The sequence below is a fragment of the Neophocaena asiaeorientalis genome, unplaced genomic scaffold (assembly GCF_003031525.2).
Source record: "Neophocaena asiaeorientalis asiaeorientalis breed wild unplaced genomic scaffold, Neophocaena_asiaeorientalis_V1.1 scaffold33, whole genome shotgun sequence".
In the NCBI taxonomy this organism is placed as follows: Eukaryota; Metazoa; Chordata; class Mammalia; order Artiodactyla; family Phocoenidae; genus Neophocaena; species Neophocaena asiaeorientalis.
In genome coordinates this window covers 2,019,938-2,039,617 of record NW_020171988.1, presented here as the reverse complement: position 1 = coordinate 2,039,617, position 19,680 = coordinate 2,019,938, and the positions used below count along the sequence as shown (strand labels likewise).

General features: G+C 38.8%; 1 protein-coding gene across 3 annotated transcripts in view; it reads right to left on the bottom strand.

Moving 5' to 3' along the window:
- Positions 1–455: 455 nt before the first annotated feature.
- Positions 456–19,680, bottom strand: part of HACL1 (2-hydroxyacyl-CoA lyase 1) — a 37,457-nt gene continuing 18,232 nt past the window's right edge. For 2 of the 3 annotated variants that reach the window (XM_024747647.1, XM_024747664.1), the window contains 7 exons: positions 18,273–18,356; positions 17,226–17,327; positions 11,649–11,803; positions 11,074–11,232; positions 10,140–10,247; positions 9,028–9,214; positions 456–613 (listed from right to left, as the gene is read on the bottom strand). In XM_024747647.1, coding sequence (XP_024603415.1) covers positions 581–613; positions 9,028–9,214; positions 10,140–10,247; positions 11,074–11,232; positions 11,649–11,803; positions 17,226–17,327; positions 18,273–18,356 — 828 coding nt within the window. In that variant the 3' untranslated portion in view covers positions 456–580. The remainder of the gene's footprint in view (positions 614–9,027; positions 9,215–10,139; positions 10,248–11,073; positions 11,233–11,648; positions 11,804–17,225; positions 17,328–18,272; positions 18,357–19,680) is intronic. The other variant, XM_024747655.1, reaches the window with a different exon arrangement.

Here is a 19,680-nt window from a genome sequence, read left to right as displayed (position 1 = left end):
TAAGGTTGATAATCCAAATATACCCTGAAATTATTAGTTTGGGTGTGGTGTGACTTCTCCTTTGGCTTAATAAGTTCTTTCCTGAAAAACTAAACAGAACAAAAACCTAACTCATAAGATGTAGAACAAGCCCCATTAAATACTGGGTAGACTAAGGTTGGGTAGACTAAGGTATGAAGTGGTCAACGGATAAACTATGAAGGAGAGATGGTCTAGATACTCCAACTTACTGAACATGCCTCTACATTGCATAGTTCTGAAGCTTTTTTCTTCGAAGATGTTATTAAAAGATATGTGACTTTAAGAATGGATTTCCTTAAAAGAATACTGATGTGTCATTCAATAAACCAGTTATGATGCTATTTAATAAACCCCTCTTTCATCTGTAAATGGTTATTTCTGTGGTAGAATACTGGTATCTTTTTATGGTTTTAATCAATTCCTGCACTATAAAATGTCATTTAGAAATGTTTTTTATTTTTCTTTGCAGAACAATTTTAACATTATAGCAATTTTGCTGTGGAAAATAAAATTCCATCTTACAGGAAAGAGATGCCAAGTCACTCATTGGCATCTTTATTTACATATTAGAGCGGGTCAGCCAGTGAAAATCCTAGAAAAAGAAAAGACAACAAACATTCAGTCAAAAGAAATAACTGTGTCAAACTATATCCTGTTTTGCTTGCTCTAAAATCTAAGTCCCGTTATAACCACACTAGCCACAGTGGTGGTAAAGTGAAGTTTGTCTTTGGTCTAGAGCTTTTCCCAAAAAGGAGCTAAAAATCCATTAATGAATCTTGCTGTCTTGTCCTACAAAACAACCTAACACCACTTTCTGGATCTTCCCCCATTAACAATAATCAGGGCACAAAAAAACTAGAGTCTGAAAGAACCAGAAGTACATGCAAAAGAAGAGAGGAATTTACAAAACAGAAATTAGAGTCACAGATGTAGAAAAAAAACTTATGGTTACCAAAGCAGAAAAGGGGGAGAGGGATAAACTGGGAGATTGGAATTGACATATATACACACTATTATATATAAAATAGATAACTAATAAGAACCTACTGTATAGCACAGGGAACTCTACTCAATACTCTGTAATGTCCTATATGGGAATAGAATCTAAAAAAAGAGTGGATATATGTATATGTATAACTGATTCACTTTGCTGTACAGTAGAAACTAACACAACATTGTAAATCAACTATACTCCAAAAAAAATTAATAAAAAAAAAAAAAAAGAGAGAGAGGGAATGAAGGAAGCCCAAAGAGGACCAAGAGCTCCCATGTCTAAGAAGAGCTTGAGAGGAAAAAGCAGTGCATGGAAGCCTTGCCCAGGACTAAAACCATCCTACCCACGTGGCCTGGACACAGGCAACTGCAGAGATTAGGTCTTCCCTGTATTTATAGCAGGAAGCAGCCAGCTACACCATGAATTGATGACAAATGGTAACCATTTATAGTTTGTTCTCTATATCTGTGAGTCTGTTTCTCTTCTGTTATATTCATTTGTTTTATTTTACATGCCACATATAAGTGATAATATACAGTGTTTTTCTTTCTCTGTCTGACTTATTTCACTAAGCATAATATCCTCTAGGTCTATCCGTGTTGTTGCAGATCACGGAATTTCCTTCTTTTTATGACTGAGTAGTATTCCATTGTATATCTATACCACATCTTCTTTATCCATTCCTCTGTCGATGGACATTTATGTTGCTTCCATACCTTGGTTATCGTAAATAATGTTGCTATGAACACTAGGGTGCATGTATCTTTTCAGACTCACAGATACAGACAACAAATTAGTGGTCACCAGTGGGGAGAGGAACAAGATACGGGTATGAGATTAAGAGACACAAATTACTATGTATAAAATAAATAAGCTACAAGGATATATTGCACAGCAGAGAATATAGCCAATATTTTATAACTTTATGAATAATTTTATAAAAGTATAATCTATAAAAATATTGAATCACTATGCTGTACACCTAAAACATGATACTGCAAAATCAACTATGCTTCATTTTTAAAAAATGACAAATGGTAATGGACACACAATCAATCAATGAAAAATAAACAGTTTAGAAACTATAATATATGGGGAATTCTACTGGAATGAACATAAATAATGTTGAAGTGGTAGATGCAAAAAATACAAGGATAATCCTCATGGAATTATACAAGAGGAAATAAGAACTTGTATTCTCCAGCAATAGCCCCCAAATTCATAGAGAATTCAGAGAATAGACCATTAGAAGCAGATCATTTAGACAGGCATTAGCAGAGAAGGGACAATCAATTAGGGCCCTTCCGTGACTAACACAGGTCTCAAGTCTATTTTGTCTGTGTGTTCTGAATGTGCTTACCAAGCCCCTTGTGGCTTTAGTTTCCTTAGTGCTCTGATGCCCTGATGCCAGGAGGAGGGCATTCTGGTTGCAAAACTGACATCCCAGCTACTGAAAAGCATATACTCAGCTACAGATAAAATGACATGTGATTTTAAAACCTATCTATTGGGTGTCTAGCTTGCAGAAATCATTAAATAGTTTCTTTTTTTTTCAAGGCAATCAGTAAACCTACAAAGGTACTGAGTAGGTTCTGAAAGTTGTTAATCCTACCTGAAAACAGTCTGCCTGCTTGCTCCACATAAATCCCTGCTAATGCCACCTACGCCATCACCTTTCTGGCCTAGCCTTTCTGTGCTCATCATCCCCATCACCATGCTTCTTCTTAAGTATCTCTTCTCTCTGCTATGAGAAGAGCCTGAGAGGCTATGCCAGAGCCTCTCTCTTTCTCTCTTTCTAAATTTTAATTGAAGTATAATAGACATACAACCTTAAATTAGTTTCAGGTATACAACATAATGATTTGATATTTGTACACATAGAGAAATGATCACTACAATAAACCTAGTTAACATCCATCACCATATAGTCACAGAAATTTTTCTTGTAATGAGAACTTTTAATATCTATTGTCTTAGTAACTTTCAAATATGCAACACAGTATTATTAACTAAAGTCACTATGCTGTGCATTACATCTCCAATGACTTTATAACTGGAAGCTTATACATTTTGACCCCCATCACCCATTTTGCCCACTCCCCACCCCCCAACTCTGGCAACCACCAATCTGTTTTCTGTATCTATGAGCTTGGTTTTTTTGTTTGTTCTAGGTTCCATAAGAGAGATTATATGATACTTGTCTTTCTCTGTCTGACTTAAGTCATACAGCATAACGCCCTCAAGGCCCATCCACATTGTTGTAATGCTAAGATTTCATTATTTTTTATGGCTAAATAATAATCCATTGCGTATATATACAACACATTTTCTTTATCCAGTCATCCATTGTAGACTGTTTCATATCTTGGCTACTGTAAATAATGCTGCAATAAACAAGGAAGTGCACGTATCTTTTAGAGTTCGTGTTTTAATTTTCTTCCCATAAATACACAGAAGTGGAATTGCTGGATAACATGGCAGTTTTGCATTTAATTTTTTGAGGAAACTCCATATTGCTTTCCATAATGGCTGCATGTATTTATATTGCCACCAAGAGGGCACAAGGATTCCCTTTTTCTCTACATCCTTGCCAACACTTATTTCTTGTCTTTTGATAACAGCCATTCTAACATGCATGAGGTGATACCTCATTGTAGTTTTGATTTGCATTTCCCTGATGATTAGTGATGCTGAGCATCTTTTCATGTACCTGTTGACTATCTGTATGTCTTCTTTGGAAAAATGTCAATTCATATTTTCTGCCCAGTTTTTAATTGGATTGTTCTTTGCTATTGAGCTAAATGAGCTCTTTATATATTTTGGATATTAAACCCTTATCAGACAATATGATTTCAAATATTTTCTCCCATTCAATAGGTTGCCTTTTTGTTTTGTGATGATTCCCTTTACTATGCAGAAGCTTTTTAGTTTGAGGTAGTCCCGCTTTATTTTTGCTTTTGTTGCCTTAGCTTTTGTGTCAAATTCAAAAAATTATCTCCAAGACCAGCGTCAAGGAGCTTACTGTCAGTTTTCCTCTAGGAATTTTATTGTTTCAGGTCTTATATTCAAATCTTTCATCCATTTTAAGTTAATTATTGTGTATAGTGTAAGATCATGGTCCAGTTTCATTCTTTTGCATGAAAACTAGGTGGCTACCTAGTTTTCTCAACACCATTTAATGAAGAGATTGTCCTTACCCCACTGTATATTCTTTTCTCCTTTGTCATAAATTAATTGATCATATATGCATGGCTTTATTTCTGGGGTCTTTATTCTGTTCTATTGATCTGTCTGTTTTAATGCCAATACCATATTGTTTTGATTAATAAAATTTTGTATTAATTTTGTATTTTTGTATTGAAATCAAGTAATTTAATGCTTCCAGCTTTGTTCTTTCTACGATTGCTCTATTTGAGGTCTTTTGTGGTTCCACACAAATTTTAGGATTGTTTGTTCTATTTCTGTGAAAAATGCCATTAAAATTCTGATAAGAGATTGCACTGAATCTGCATATTGTTTTGGGTAGTGTGGACAGCTTAACGATATGAATTCTTCCAATCTGAGAGCATGGAATAGTTTCCATTTCTTTGTGCCTTCTTCAATTTTTTTCATTAATGTCTTATAGTTTTCAGTGTACAGATCTTTCATCTCCTTGGTTAAATTTATTCCTAGGTATTTTATTCTCTTTTTTTTTTTTTGCGGTACGCGGGACTCTCCCTGTTGTGGCCTCTCCTGTTGCGGAGCACAGGGTCTGGACGCACAGGATCAACGGCCATCGCTCACGGGCCCAGACGCTCCGCGGCATGTGGGATCTTCCCGGACCGGGGCACGAATCCGTGTCCCCTGCATCGGCAGGGGACTCTCAACCACTGCGCCACCAGGGAAGCTCTATTCTTTGTGATGCAGTTGTAAATGAAGTCGTTTTCTTAATTTCTCTGATAGTTTGTTGTTACTGTATAGAAACACAACAGAACTCTGTGTGTTAATTTTGTATCCTACAACTTTACTGAATTTATTATAATAGTTTCTCAGTGGAGTTTTTAGGGTTTTCTATATATAATGTCTCACCATCTGCAAATAGTAACACTTCTACTTCTTTGCTTCCAATTTGTATGCTTTTCATATCTTTTTCTTGCCTAATTGCTCTGGATAGGACCTCCAATACCATGTTGAATAAAAGTGGTAAGACTGAGCACCCTTGTCTTGGTCCTGATCTTAGAGGAAGCTCTAGCTTTTCACTGTTAAATATGATCTTAGCTGTGGGCTTGTGACACATGTCCTTGATTATGTTGAGGTATGTTCCCTCTATAACCACTTTGTTGAGATTTTTTTATCATAAATGTTGAATTTTGTCAAATGCTTTTTTCTGTACCTGTTGAGATGATCATATGATTTTTATCCTTCATTTTGTTAACGAAGTGTACCACTTTGATTGATTTGTAGTTATCGAACCATCTTTGCATACCTAGAATAAATCTCACTTGATCACAGTATATAATCCTTTTAATGTATTGTTGAATTTGATTTGCTAATGTTTTATTAAGGATTTTTACATCTACGTTCATCAGGGATACTGGCCTGTAATTTTCTTTTCTTGTGGTATCTTTGTCTGGTCTTGGTTATCAGGGTAAGGCTGGCCTTGTAAAAATGAGTTTGGAAGTGTCCCTTACTCCTTTAATTTTTGGAAGAATTTGAGAGGAATTGATATTAATTCTGCTTTTAATGTTTGGTAGAATTCACCAATGAAGCCATCTGGTCCTGAACTTTTGTTTGAGAGGTTCTGATTACTGATTCAATCTCCTAACTTGTAATCGGTCCGTTCATATTTTCTATTTCTTCATGACTCAGTCTTGGTAGGTTATATGTTTTTGGGAATTTATCCATTTATTCTAGGCTGTCAAATTTATTGGTATATAATTATTCATAGTAGTATGAAATTTTGTATTTACATGGTATCAGTTGTAATGGCTCATCTTTCATTTCTGATTTTATTTATTTGAGTCCTCTCTCTTTTTTTCTTGGTGAGTCTGGCAAAAGCTTTGTCAATTTTATCTTTTTAAAGAATCAGCTCTTAGGTCCAGTGGTCTTTTCTATTGTCTTTTTAGGCTCTATGTCATTTATTTGTGCTCTGATCTTTGTTATTTCCTTCCTTCTACTAACTTTGGGCTTTGTTTTTTCCCTAGTTCCCTCAGGTGTAAAGTTAGGTTGTTTGATTTTTGTTGTTGTTGTTTTTTGAGGTAGGCTTTTACTGCTATGGACCTCCTTCTTAGAATTGCTTCTGCTGTGTCCCATAAATTTTGATATGTTGTATTTCCATTTTCATTTGTCTCAAAGACATTTAAAATTTTTTCTTTTGATTTCTTCTTCGACCCCTCAGTTGTTCAGTGGCATGCTGTTTTATCTCCACATATTTGTGAATTTTCTAGTTTTCTTCTTGTAATTCATTTCTAGTTTCACACCACTGTGGTTGGAAAAGATGCTTTTAATCTTCTTAAATATAGGAAGATTTGTTTTGTGGCCTAACATATGATCTATCTTGCAGAACATTCCATGTGCACTTGAAGAATGTGTATTCTGCTGCTTTTGGATGGAATGTTCTGAGTATATCTGTTAAGGCCATCTGTTCTAATGTGTCATTTAAGGCGAATGTTTCCTAACTGATTTTCTGTCTGGATGAGCTATCCATTGATGTAAGTGGGTATTAAAGTCTCCTACTATTATTGTATTGCTGTCTATTTCTCCTCTTAGGTCTGTTAATATTTGCATATATATATGCACTCCTATGTTGTGTGCATAAATATTTACAAATGTTATGTCCTATTGTTGGACTGACCCCTTTATCATTGTGCAATGCCCTTCTTTGTCCCTTATTACAGTCTTTGTTTTAAAGTCTATTTTATCTGATATAAGTATTGCTACCCCAGCTTTCTTTTGGTTTCCATTTGTATGAATTATCTTTTTCCATCTCTTCACTTTCAGTCTCTTTGTGTCCTTATATCTGAAGTGAGTCTCTTATAGGCAGCATATAGATATGCCTCATTTTTATGCATTCAGCCACTCTATTTTAATTCAAGAATCTAATCCATTAATACTTAAAGTTATTATTGATAGGTATGTACTTATTGCCATTTTGCTGTTTTCTGGCTGTTTTGTAGTTACCCTTTGTTTCTTTCACCAACGTCCTTGATATCTGTCTTATAGAAACAGAACTTCAGTAGAATTCTATATATTTCATAGTTTCCAAATTAATTTATATTTCATTGATTGTCCAGGTATCTGTTCTGCCCATTTGTCCACTGCCTTGTTCAAAAAAGAAAAAAATCTAACAGCAGATACATGTATAAAGAACCAAGACAGAAAATACTTGAAAAAAAGTAAAAACTGAAAACAGCAGCTGATATGTAAGGTGCAGGCATGGAGGCCAGGTATATAAGAGAAAGCAAAAGTAGCTGGATCAGAATCAGAGTACAAAGTATGAAAAGCAACTTAATCTGGGATGGGAGAGGAACATACTACACACTTTGTCATTTATTTTACTGCTATAGTCTACACTGTAGTTTTGCTTTAGAGGCCAAAGTAACTAACTCTGAATATAATTGCATAAGTTACCCTATTATAGTCTCATATCCCATTGTGCTTCCTCCTCCACTCTCTGTCTTCCAGCCACTTTGGCTTTCTTTCAATTCCTTGGACTTGCCGTGTTCCCTCCTGCCAAAGAGCCTTTGCACATCTTTTCCCTCACTTCTTTGCTGAATTTGTCCCTACTTATCCTTCAGCTCTCGGCTTAAGCATCACTTCTGAGAAGTCTTCCTTGTGACTCCAATATAAATTGAATTCCTTTGTGGGGTTTTTTGTTTGTTTGTTTAAATTTATTTTATTGAAGTACAGTTGATTTACAATGTTGTGTTAATTTCTGCTATACAGCAAAGTGATTCAGTTATATATTTTCATATTCTTTTTCCATTATGGTTTATAATAGAATTTTTTCTTTTTCATATTCTTTTCCATTATGGTTTATAATAGAATTTTGAATATAGTTTCCTGTGTTATACAGTAGGACCTTGTTGTTTACCCATTTTATATATAATAGTTTGTACCTGCTAATCCTAAACTCCCAATCCATCCCTCCCCCACTCCCTCTCCACCTTGGCAACCATAAGTCTGTTCTCTATATCTGTCTGTTTCTGTTTCGTAGATAAGTTCATTTGTCATATTTTAGATTCCACATACAAGTGATATCATATGGTATCATATGGTATTTATCTTTCACTTTCTTACTTCACTTAGTATGATACTATCTAGGTCCATCCATGTTGCTGCAAATGGCATTATTTCATCCTTTTTTATGGCTGAGTAGTATTCCACTGTATGTATATGTGTGTATATATATATATACATACTACATCTTCATCTGTCATTGGACATTTAGGTTGATTCCATGTCTTGGCTGCTGTAAATAGGGCTGCAGTGAACAATGAGGTGTGTGTATCTTTTCAAATTATGGTTTTCTCCAGATATATGCCCAGCAGCAGGACCGCTAGATCATGTGGCAAATCTGTTTTTAGTTTTTTGAGGAACCTCTATACTGTTTTCCATAGTACGGAAATTTACATTCCCATCAACAGTGTAGGAGGGTTCCCTTTCTCCACACACCTCCTGGGTTCCTTTGTTTTATGTTCATTCAGAACTGGGTTTCTTTTCTTCAGAGGAATTGCCTCACTCTATTGTGATACATTCAGTTGAGAGGTGACTGGACTGCACTCTCCTACTGGACAGTAAACTCCATGAAGTGAGGTCCGAGCCTGGTTTGCTCACTATGCTATTCTTAGCACCTGACACAGCACAACTAACACATATCTCAACAAATATTCATTGAACAAACAAATGAAAGTGACAAGCTCAGAAACAGTTTAGACAGAACTCAGTAAATGACAGGGTGTTCTATTTGGCAGATACTTTTGGGGGTGGGAGGGGAGATGCATTTCTGCTTTCTGCTTAGCAGTCGTCTTTACCTGGGCTTTCCGCATGGCTTGCGGCTCAATCATGATGTTGATAAGAGAGGGTTTAGTTGTGTCTGCCAGGCTCTGCCTCAGGGATTTCTGGAGTTCTTCTGGTGTTTGTACAAAATACCCTTTGCCTCCAAATGCAATCATGACATGCTCGTAATGTGAGTGTGGCAGAAGACACATTGGAGGGGCCCTGAAAAAGAAGGTCACAAGTCAATAGAAAAAATTCTCTAAAATAATTTGTGGAAAAATTTCATCTAAAATGAAGGCATGCTTTTACGTAAACTGAGATGCCAGTATATTAAACTTTCCATACATTTTTTATTGTATGTATAGCAATGTGCAACAGAACTTTCTGTGATGATGGAAATTTTTATATCTGTGCTGCCCAGCATAGTAGTTACTAGTGACCTGTTGCAGTGAGCACTTGAAATGTGACTAGTTAAAAAGAGGAAATGAATTTTTAACTTAAACAGCCACATGTGGCTAGTGGCTACTATACTGGGCAGTGAAGGCTACACCATCAACTATTATGAATCCCCCCTCCAAAAAAAAAGAGGAGAAAAGGAATGGTTACTACAAAACAGCAAATAACAACAAAACAACAAACAGAGTCAGCGAGGCATAGCAAACATACCCACAGCCTCTCCCCTGGGGCTGACTAACAGATTCACAACTTCCTCATCCCACAGCCAGCCACAATACTGTCTCAGTTTGGCTCTGTCATCAAACGACCAAGATTTAGCTAAGTGGTAAAAGGAAGGAAGACCTCTATATCATAAACAATACGTACGCATCTATATTCCTACATGGTGTAGTAGGAATAGTAGGACTGGTAGCATTTGCAATAAGCCTTTTCATTAACAAGGCTTAGACATGAAACTCATTCACCTGAGCCTTCAGTGGCTCCCTGATCATAAACTATTCATTGAAGTGCCAGTCAAGGATGGTTGTGCAAAAAGGAACCATGCACACAGGGTTCCTGTCCTTTAGAGCAGCTGACCATGAAAACAAGCAATACTGACACCACAGAAGCAGGTTTCCAGTATAGCAGACTTTTTAAAGAGAGATTAAAATAGATGAGAAAACATAAATATACACTGTTCTGGGTTACTTACACTGTAGTAGCATCTCCAAATTTTAACATTTCCTTCCAAGTACCTGTATCAAAACCTTGGTAAATTCCATTATTATTCACCACCAAAAGTATGATTGGCAAGTTGTACCTAAAATTGAGAGCAAAATATAAAGGAAATCATTTTTCATTCTGAAGCAATTTCTTTTCATTGGATTGAAATTTTAACTTGAAAATGGATAGTTTTCTATAAGCTTTTTTGTAATATTACAGTAAGACCAAAAATTAAGCATTTGCTATCCTAATAAAGACTATCAAATTATTAACAGAAACATCATGGAGCAGTAGAAAGAATGCAAGGTTAGTGGTTGGCAGACCTGGTCCCACCAGTATGCAGCTACGGACCTCAGGCAAATGACTGAGCTTTTCTGACCCTTGGTTTTCACAGATCTGGGAGTTAATAAGAATGACACCTTCCATACTTAATTCCCTCTGAAGCACTTGTTCCTCACAACTGTCCTATAAGGTAGGAACTAGTATGACTCCTATTCCTACTTTAGAGGAGACTTAGGTTTGGTTAAGAGACTTAAACCCTAGTCACCTGGGTCTGATGTGGTCAAGCCAGTATTTAAATCCAGGCCAACTGACCCAGAGGCTGTTCTTTTAACCACCAAGCTCTGCTATCTCCCTGCAGAAAACAAGCTTTTATCAGACCAGAACTTTTTTTTCAGTGACCTAAAAACTACTCCCCAGTTTTGCAGGTTTGGGGCATATGGTAGAGAGATCATGAACATGCTGTCCTGGATGAGACAGACCCCAGGGTATTTATACTAGTATTCTCAGGACACAGCACAGTGCCGTGCACGGGGCACCTGGCACATGGTGAACGCTTGGTAACTATTTGTTAGGCAAGTGGGTCTTGGGTATAATTTTTCATATTTTGGAGAAAGAAATGCTGACTCAAGATGCTGTTTTACCTGCAGATGGTTTCCACTTCCATGCCAGAAAATCCAAATGCACTGTCTCCTTCCACACAGATGACCTGCTGCCCTGGGTTTCTATCTTTAGCCACTAGAGCAGATGCAATGGCAAAACCCAAACCGACTCCCATTGTTCCAAAAGTACCAGCATCAAGCCTGTTGGGGAACAGAGCTACAATGAAACCCTCTGGGGCATATCACAGATGGTGGAGTTGGCACAAAATCTAGTCATTTTTACATGGCTCATGGAAAAATAAAGAAAAATAAAACATTCTCCTTAATATTAAGTTTTTAGACTGTGAGGAACTAATTTGTTAAGGATAAGCAAATGAACGGGAGAAATCGCTCATGATTTCTTGGAAGACTGTGAATATATCCTCCGAACACTGAGTATACAAATTACCACATGATCTCAGGACATACCAAGCATAGAAACACTACAAAACGTCACCTACGAATACTTTTATGAAGCATGTCCTTACACTGGCTGTGTATAATTTTCAAATGTTTTCTCAATCTGCTTTTTGTAGTTTCTAATTTAACACGTTCCAATTCATTATGATTGCCTTTACCTGTGACGAGGAAGGTAGTTTTGAAGCACAGTGCGCCCAATATCCATAGTATTTGCTCCTTCACTCACCACAAAACAGTCTCTGGGCAGTTGTTCTTGAATGTGGTAGAATACTGTGTAGTAATTCATAGGCAGGGATTTTTTGAAAGCTAATTCCTAAAATATCAGAGGGAAATAGAATCAAATTAAATTAATATACAGTGAAAGTAAACAGCATCAATAAGCTACTTTCAAACTTACTTGCAACAGCCAAAGGCTATGAAATTCCCAAATGGCCACTAGATGATGACTCTGAGAAGCTAACTGATCTGTCAACAGTCCTAGGGGACAGGCTAAGAAAAACGGGTCCCAGTCCCAATTTGGGACACAATCAAATAAGGCAGGAAATATCCCTCTTCCTGGAGATCCACAACGCACACTAGCATATTAAAGACTAAGACGTCCTATAGTAAAGATAGCTGAAGACACTGGGTTAAGCAAAACTAAACAGTCTTATTTGAGCACTTTCAGGGAAACACTGCCTTAGAAAAAGTGAAAATTTTATTCTAGAATATTTTCATCTAAAATATGACCCTACATTTAAAATTAAAAGTGAAGTCGGGGTTTTAGAAAATCTATTCTTTCCCCACATATACTGGAAAGGGGATATGCTTCACCCACTACTCTGGAGGGTCTCTAAATGGAGGGGAAACAGAAAGGTTACTGTCCTTGTCTAGCCAAATGCCTTTTAGAGCTTCAGCAGCAAAGCCCCACTGCCTCTTCACCTGTACTACTTTGGTCTGCTGGAGATTATACCCAAGATGGATGAGGGACCCTCCTATACTCATGCACCAGGGAAAAGAGGCAAGATCCTTCCATCTTAAACTAAGGTGATTCCTATGGAAAAGAAGGAATTAATCACTATACCATTCAGGAAAGAGAACAGAGACTGGCTCCTGATAGGAGAAAGTCATTGATTAAACTTCCAAAAAAGAAAGAATCATATAGAGACAACTCTACTTGTTTGGAAAATGCAAATTTATTCCAAGACGACTGATATATTAGGGAACAATATGAATATAGCTGGAATTTCGTATTTGCTTATTCATGATTCCATCAGTTAGAAACACTACATGAACACAGAAAACTACACCCAGCTGAACCAAGATGCAGAGGAATACACAAAACAGCAAAAAAAATCAGAACAGCTGGAGAGGAACTTCAAGATGGCAGAAGAGTAAGACGTGGAGATCACCTTCCTCCCCACAAATACATCAGAAATACATCTACATGTGGATCAACCCCTACAGAACACCTACTGAACGCTGGCAGAAGACCTCAGACCTCCCAAAAGGCAAGAAACTCCCCACGTACCTGGGTAGGACAAAAGAAAAAAGAAAAAACAGAGACAAAAGAATGGGGATGGAACCTGAACCTCGGGGAGGGAGCTGTGAAGGAGGAAAGGTTTTCACACACTAGGAAGCCCCTTCGCGGGCGGAGACTGCGGATGGCAGAGGGGGAAGCTTCGGAGCCACGGAGGAGAGCACAGCAACAGGGGTGCGGAGGGCAATTCCCGCACAGATGATCGGTGCCGACCAGCATTCACCAGCCCGAGAGGCTTGTCTGCTCACCCGCTGGGACGGGCGGGGCTGGGAGCTGAGGCTCGGGCTTCGGTAGGATCACAGGGAGAGGACTGGGGTTGGTTGCATGAACACAGCCTGAAGGGGGCTAGTGCGCCACAGCTAGCTGGGAGGGAGTCCAGGAAAATGTCTGGAGCTGCCAAAGAGGCAAGAGACTTTTTCTTGCCTCTTTGTTTCCTGGTGCGTGAGGAGAGGGGATTAAGAGCACTGCTTAAATTAAATTAAATTAAGAGCACCAGACACGGGCGCGAGCCGTGGCTAAAAGCGCAGACCCCAGAGCCAGGCATGAGACGCTAAGGCTGCTGCTGCGGCCACCAAGAAGCCTGTGTGCGACCACAGGTCACTGTCCACACCTCCCCTTCTGGGGAGCCTGTGCAGCCCGCCACTGCCAGGATCCCGGGATCCAGGGACAACTTCCTCGGGAGAATGCACGGCACGCCTCAGGCTGGTGCAACGTCATGCGGGCCTCTGCCGCCGCAGGCTCGCCCCGCACTCCGTGCCCCTCCCTGCCTCCGGCCTGAGTGAGCCAGAGCCCCCGAATCAGCGGCTCCTTTAACCCCGTCCTGCCTGAGTGAAGAACAGATGTCCTTAGGCGACCTGCATGCAGAGGTGGGTCCAAATCCAAAGCTGAACCCCAGGAGCTGTGCGAACAAAGAAGAGAAAGGGAAATCTCTACAGGCAGCCTCAGGAGCCGCAGATCAAATCTCTACAAGCAACCTGATGTACCCTGCATCTGTGGAATACCTGAAGAGATAACGAATCATCCCAAATTGAGGAGGTGGACGTTGGTAGCAATGATATACATATTTTTTTCCCTTTTTCTCTTTTCGTGAGTGTGTATGTGTATGCTTCTGTGTGTGATTTTGTCTGTATACCTTTGCTTTTCGCCCCGCACTCCGTGCCCCTCCCTCCCTCCGGCCTGAGTGAGCCAGAGCCCCCAATCAGCGGCTCCTTTAACCCCGTCCTGCCTGAGTGAAGAACAGATGCCCTCAGGCGACCTGCATGCAGAGGTGGGTCCAAATCCAAAGCTGAACCCCAGGAGCTGTGCGAACAAAGAAGAGAAAGGGAAATCTCTACAGGCAGCCTCAGGAGCCGCAGATCAAATCTCTACAAGCAACCTGATGTACCCTGCATCTGTGGAATACCTGAAGAGATAACGAATCATCCCAAATTGAGGAGGTGGACGTTGGTAGCAATGATATACATATTTTTTTCCCTTTTTCTCTTTTCGTGAGTGTGTATGTGTATGCTTCTGTGTTTGATTTTGTCTGTATACCTTTGCTTTTACCATTTGTCCTAGGGTTCTGTCTGTCCGTTTTCTTTTTAGCATCGTTTTTAGCACTTGTTATCATTGGTGCATTTGTTTTTTGGTTTTGTTGCTCTCTTCTTTCTCTCTTTTTTTTTATTACTTAAAAAAATATTTTTTAATAATTATTTTTTATTTTAATAATTTTACTTTATTTTATTTTATCTTCTTCTTTCTTTTTTTTCCTCCCTTTTATTCTGAGCTGTGTGGATGACAGGCTCTTGGTGCTCCAGCCAGGCTTCAAGGCTGTGCCTCTGAGGTGGGAGAGCCAAGTTCAGGACACTGGTCCACAAGAGACCTCCCAGCTCCATGTAATATCAAACGGCAAAAATCTCCCAGAGATGTCCATCTCAACAACAAGACCCAGTTCCACTCAATGACTAGCAAGCTACAGTACTGGACACCCTATGCCAAACAACTGCAAGACAGGAACACAACCCCATCCATTAGCAGAGAGGCTGCCTAAAATCATAATAAGGCCTGCGGACATAAACACCCCACTTTCACTAATGGACAGATCATCCAAAATGAAAATAAATAAGGAAACACAAGCTTTAACTGATACATTAAACACGATGGACTTAATTGATATTTATAGGACATTCCATTCAAAAACAACAGAATACACTTTCTTCTCAAGTGCTCATGGAATATTCTCCAGGATAGATCATATCTTGGGTCACAAATCAAGCTTGGTAAATTTAAGAAAACTGAAATCGTATCAAGTATCTTTTTTGACAACGTTATGAGACTAGATATCAATTCCAGGAAAAAATCTGTAAAAAATACAAACACATGGAGGGTAAACAATACACTACTAAATAACCAAGAGATCACTGAAGAAATCAGAGAGAAAATTTAAAAAATACCTAGGGACAAATGACAATGAAAACACAACCACACAAAACCTACGGGATGCAGCAAAAGCAGTTTTAAGAGGGAAGTTTATAGCAATACAATCTTACCTCAAGAAACAAGAAACATCTCAAATAAACAACCTAACCTTACACCTAAAGCAATTAGAGACAGAAGAACAAATAACCCCAAAGTTAGCAGAAGGAAAGAAATCATAAAGATCAGATCAGAAATCAAAGAAAAAAGAAATAAAGGAAATGATAGCAAAGATCAATAAAAATAAAAGCTGGTTCTTTGAGAAGATAAACAAAATTGATTGGACATATATACACTACCAAACGTAAAACAGATTGCTAGTGGGAAGCAGCCGCATAGCACGGGGAGATCAGCTCAGTGCTTTGTGACCACCTAGAGGGGTGAGATAGGAAGGGTGGGAGGGAGGGAGACACAAGAGGGAAGAGATACGGAGATATATGTATATGTATAATTGATTCACTTTGTTATAAAGAAGAAACTAACACACCACCGTAAAGCAATTATACTCCAATAAAGATGTTAAAAAAAAATCAGGAACAACTTTCTCACAATCAAAGAGAAAACACTATCCATATACAAAGACTTTAAACAAAAATTGCCAAATCCTGCAGAAGTGGCTCATTTTAGTGCTAACAGTGGATGGTTTGGTAGTTTCATACATTACTATATATTTCAAAGCCTTCAGCTATCAGGCAGAGCCATGAGTGCAGATAAGGAAGTTGCAAAAGAATTTCCAGCAGTGATACAAAAGTTAATTGAAAAAGAAAGCTACAAATGGTCTCACTAACATAAAATGAAATGAAATGAAATGAAATAAATGTGAGGGGATGGATGTGTTCATTAACTAGATGGGGCGAACTCTTTCACAGTGTGTTTATCAATGCACCATGATGTACCTTTAAATATCTTACAATTTTATACGTCAATTACACCTCCACAGGGACTTCCCTGGTGGCTCAGTGCTTAAGAATCTGCCTGCCAATGCAGGTAACACGGCTCTGAGCCCTGGTCCGGGAAGATCCCACATGTCGCAGAGCAACTAAGACCGTGCATCACAACTACTGAGCCTGCACTCTAGAGTCCGTGAGCCACAACTACTGAGCCCACATGCCACAACTACTGAAGCCCAAGCACCTAGAGCCCTTGCTCCGCAACAAAGAGAAGCCACCACAATGAGAAGCCCGTGCACCACAACAAAGAGTAGCCCCCACTCACCGCAACTAGAGAAACCCCACGCACAGCAACAAAGACCCAATGTGGCCAAAAATAAATAAATTAATTAATTAAAAAAAATTATACCTCAATAAAGTGGAAATTAAAAAAAAACGTGGCTATACATTAGATCAAATTTTCAGTTTTGACGAAACATCTATTATAAATGCATGCCTTGGTGGACTTATATCTTACAGGACAAACGTGCCCCAACATGCCCCAGGATTTAAAGTTCCAAAAGATCTCTTGTGATTTGGTGCCAAGGTCAAACTGAGGACAAGGAGCCACATCCATCCACATTGGCTCTTACGACTCTGTCCAATGTCAGATCCCCTCTTTCCACGGCTTCACGGTAACTCACGAGCTATAACCTTTCCAATGCCCACTTCCACAAGAAACTTCAGGTGCCATATTTATTGTAATACATATATGAATGTGTGTGTGTGTATCTTACACGTTATGATTTTAGGAATGCAAATGTCATGCTATGACAGAACTAAATGAACCATGGCCCTGAAGTATTCTTGAGTTTCAGTGGGTCCCATATTACCTTGGATAAAGCTTCATTGCTCTTCATTTTTTCTCTCAGAATTTTCCACCACTTGCTCTCAGGAGGATACTGCCATGGTGTTTTATCAAATTGTTCTAAAAGCTAAAAAGCAGAAACTTTTTCTTTCCTTTTTGAAAATAAATCATATTAGCATAAAAATCTCTTCTAAAAAAGACAACACAGCTACAGTATCCTACCTTTCACATCACTCATACTCTGTTTTTCCTCTGGGCAGTAAACAACTGATAGAAGATAAATAGGTACCACGGAAAGCTTCTGCTTGGTTCAGTGACGACTTCTACCAGAAACTGGGATCCCACAAGACACAGCAGAACTGTAACCCCCTCCATACTTCACAGGCAAGGGGGCTTGTAAGCCTTCCTCTGCCTCTGACAACAGAAGGAAAATCACCCTGCCAAAGAACCCCTGCAAGAAGACTCATAGCCCCAATACCTAGGGATTCCCATGATACAGATACCAAATGCTCCAGAGTGTTTTAATATTGGGGATTACATCCTAATTTTGTATAATCATGATAATGATACCAATTTGTATCCAAAGTCATGTAACAAATGTGCCTATGTTTTATCTGTCACAGTGAAATGTATAAATTATATACAAATAATAAGAATCTGGATAAGTCACTGATTACAGTTTGAAGAGTAAAAATCTCTTTATTGCCTAAAGAAATACTAAGTTAGATTTTTTCCAGTACATAAAGCCATTTCTTGGCTGTAAGTTCAGTTCCTCTGGAAGCTGTATTATAATCTTTCAGACAGCTGAAATCAGTTTGCCGACTGAATGCCTTTAAATTTTCGATCACCTTTCAAAAATGCTTAACTTACCCACATACAAATTATCTATACATAAGGAGTTGAATTTACCAAGTTCCATAGTTATACTTAAGAATAGCTTTACATCATAAATTTTATTTAAAATAGATATTAATAGACCTGTCACCAAGTGAATAAAGATTTAAACATTTTCAAGAACTGACTTCCCTAAAGACCAAGCCACATAAACTAAAACCCAGGCAAAAGCTCTCACCTGTTTAGTGACAGCATTTATGTCTCCTAGCAAGGTCACAGCAGGTCTTACATTATTCCCCAACTCTTCTGCACAGATATCAACCTAAAAAAGAGGCAAGGCTAAAGAACAAACTGTGTTTATTCTTAAAAATCTTTAAGAGTTAAGACAGTAAATGGACTGTGCATGTTACACATAAGCATATGATTAAGATTTGATATTCAAGAAGTTCCTTGATAAAAGTATAAATCCGCGGAACTATATGAGTATCATAGCTAGCATAGAAACCTCACTATCATCACTTCAAGAAGTAAAACTGCTGTGTCAGTTAGGCTTGAACATTTAAAATTTTATTAAACCTTGTGTAATTGTTCATTTAAAAAAAAGAAACCTCACTATCTTCTTTCATTTTAAAATCTACTCCGGGGACTTTCCTGGTGGCGCAGTGGTTAAGAATCCACCTGCCAATGCAGGGGGATGTGGGTTCGAGCCCTGGCCTGGGAAGATCCCACATGCCAAGGAGCAACTAAGCCCGTGGGGCACAACTACTGATCCTGCGCTCTAGAGCCCGTGAGCCACAACTACTGAGCCCACGTGCCACAACTACTGAGCCTGCGTGCCAAACCTACTGAAGCCTGCGCGCCTAGAGCCCGTGCTCTGCAATGAGAAGCCACCGCAGTGAGAAGTCCGCACACCGCAACGAAGAGTAGCCCCCGCTCGCCGCAACTAGAGAAAGCCCGTGTGCAGCAACGAAGACCCAACACAGCCAAAAATAAATAAATAAAAATTAAAAAAAAAAATCTCTGTAGAACTTTACTATTGTTCCACTATACTCACAGGAATGCATTTGACTTGATCAATTACAGTTTTGAATGTAATGAATAATAAGGTTCTACTTAATTACCCTGGAATTCTTATTCAGAGCAGGAGTTCTCAAATTTCAGCATATATCAGAACCTCCCGGTAGGCCTCTTAAGCCACAGACTGCAAGAATCCACCTCAGAGTTTCTGACCTCAAGAGGTCTGGGGTGGGGCCCAAAAATATACATTTCTAACAGGTTTCCCAGGAGGTGCTGATGCTGCTGGTCCAGGAACCACATTTTGAGACCCACTCCCAGGGAATGGCATGATTTCATCCTATTTACTCAGAAGCTCCATTTCTGGATGGCCATGGGCAAGTGAAAACAGCTTCTTGAGGAAAAGTAATTTAGGCACCCCAAAGGGGATGCACTTCATTCTGTAATCAAGAGGCAGCATCCTCCAGTACAATCCAGGTCTTGCTTGTTTGTGGTTTTAGTTTTCAATGGTCCCTATTAGAAGTTGACTTAGGAAGTAAAAGGTAAGCAGGGAGAAGACAGCAATTGCAGTGAGGCCATTAAAATACCTTTACACAATCTGTGTAGGGCAAACAGGTTTCTGGGAAGTACCT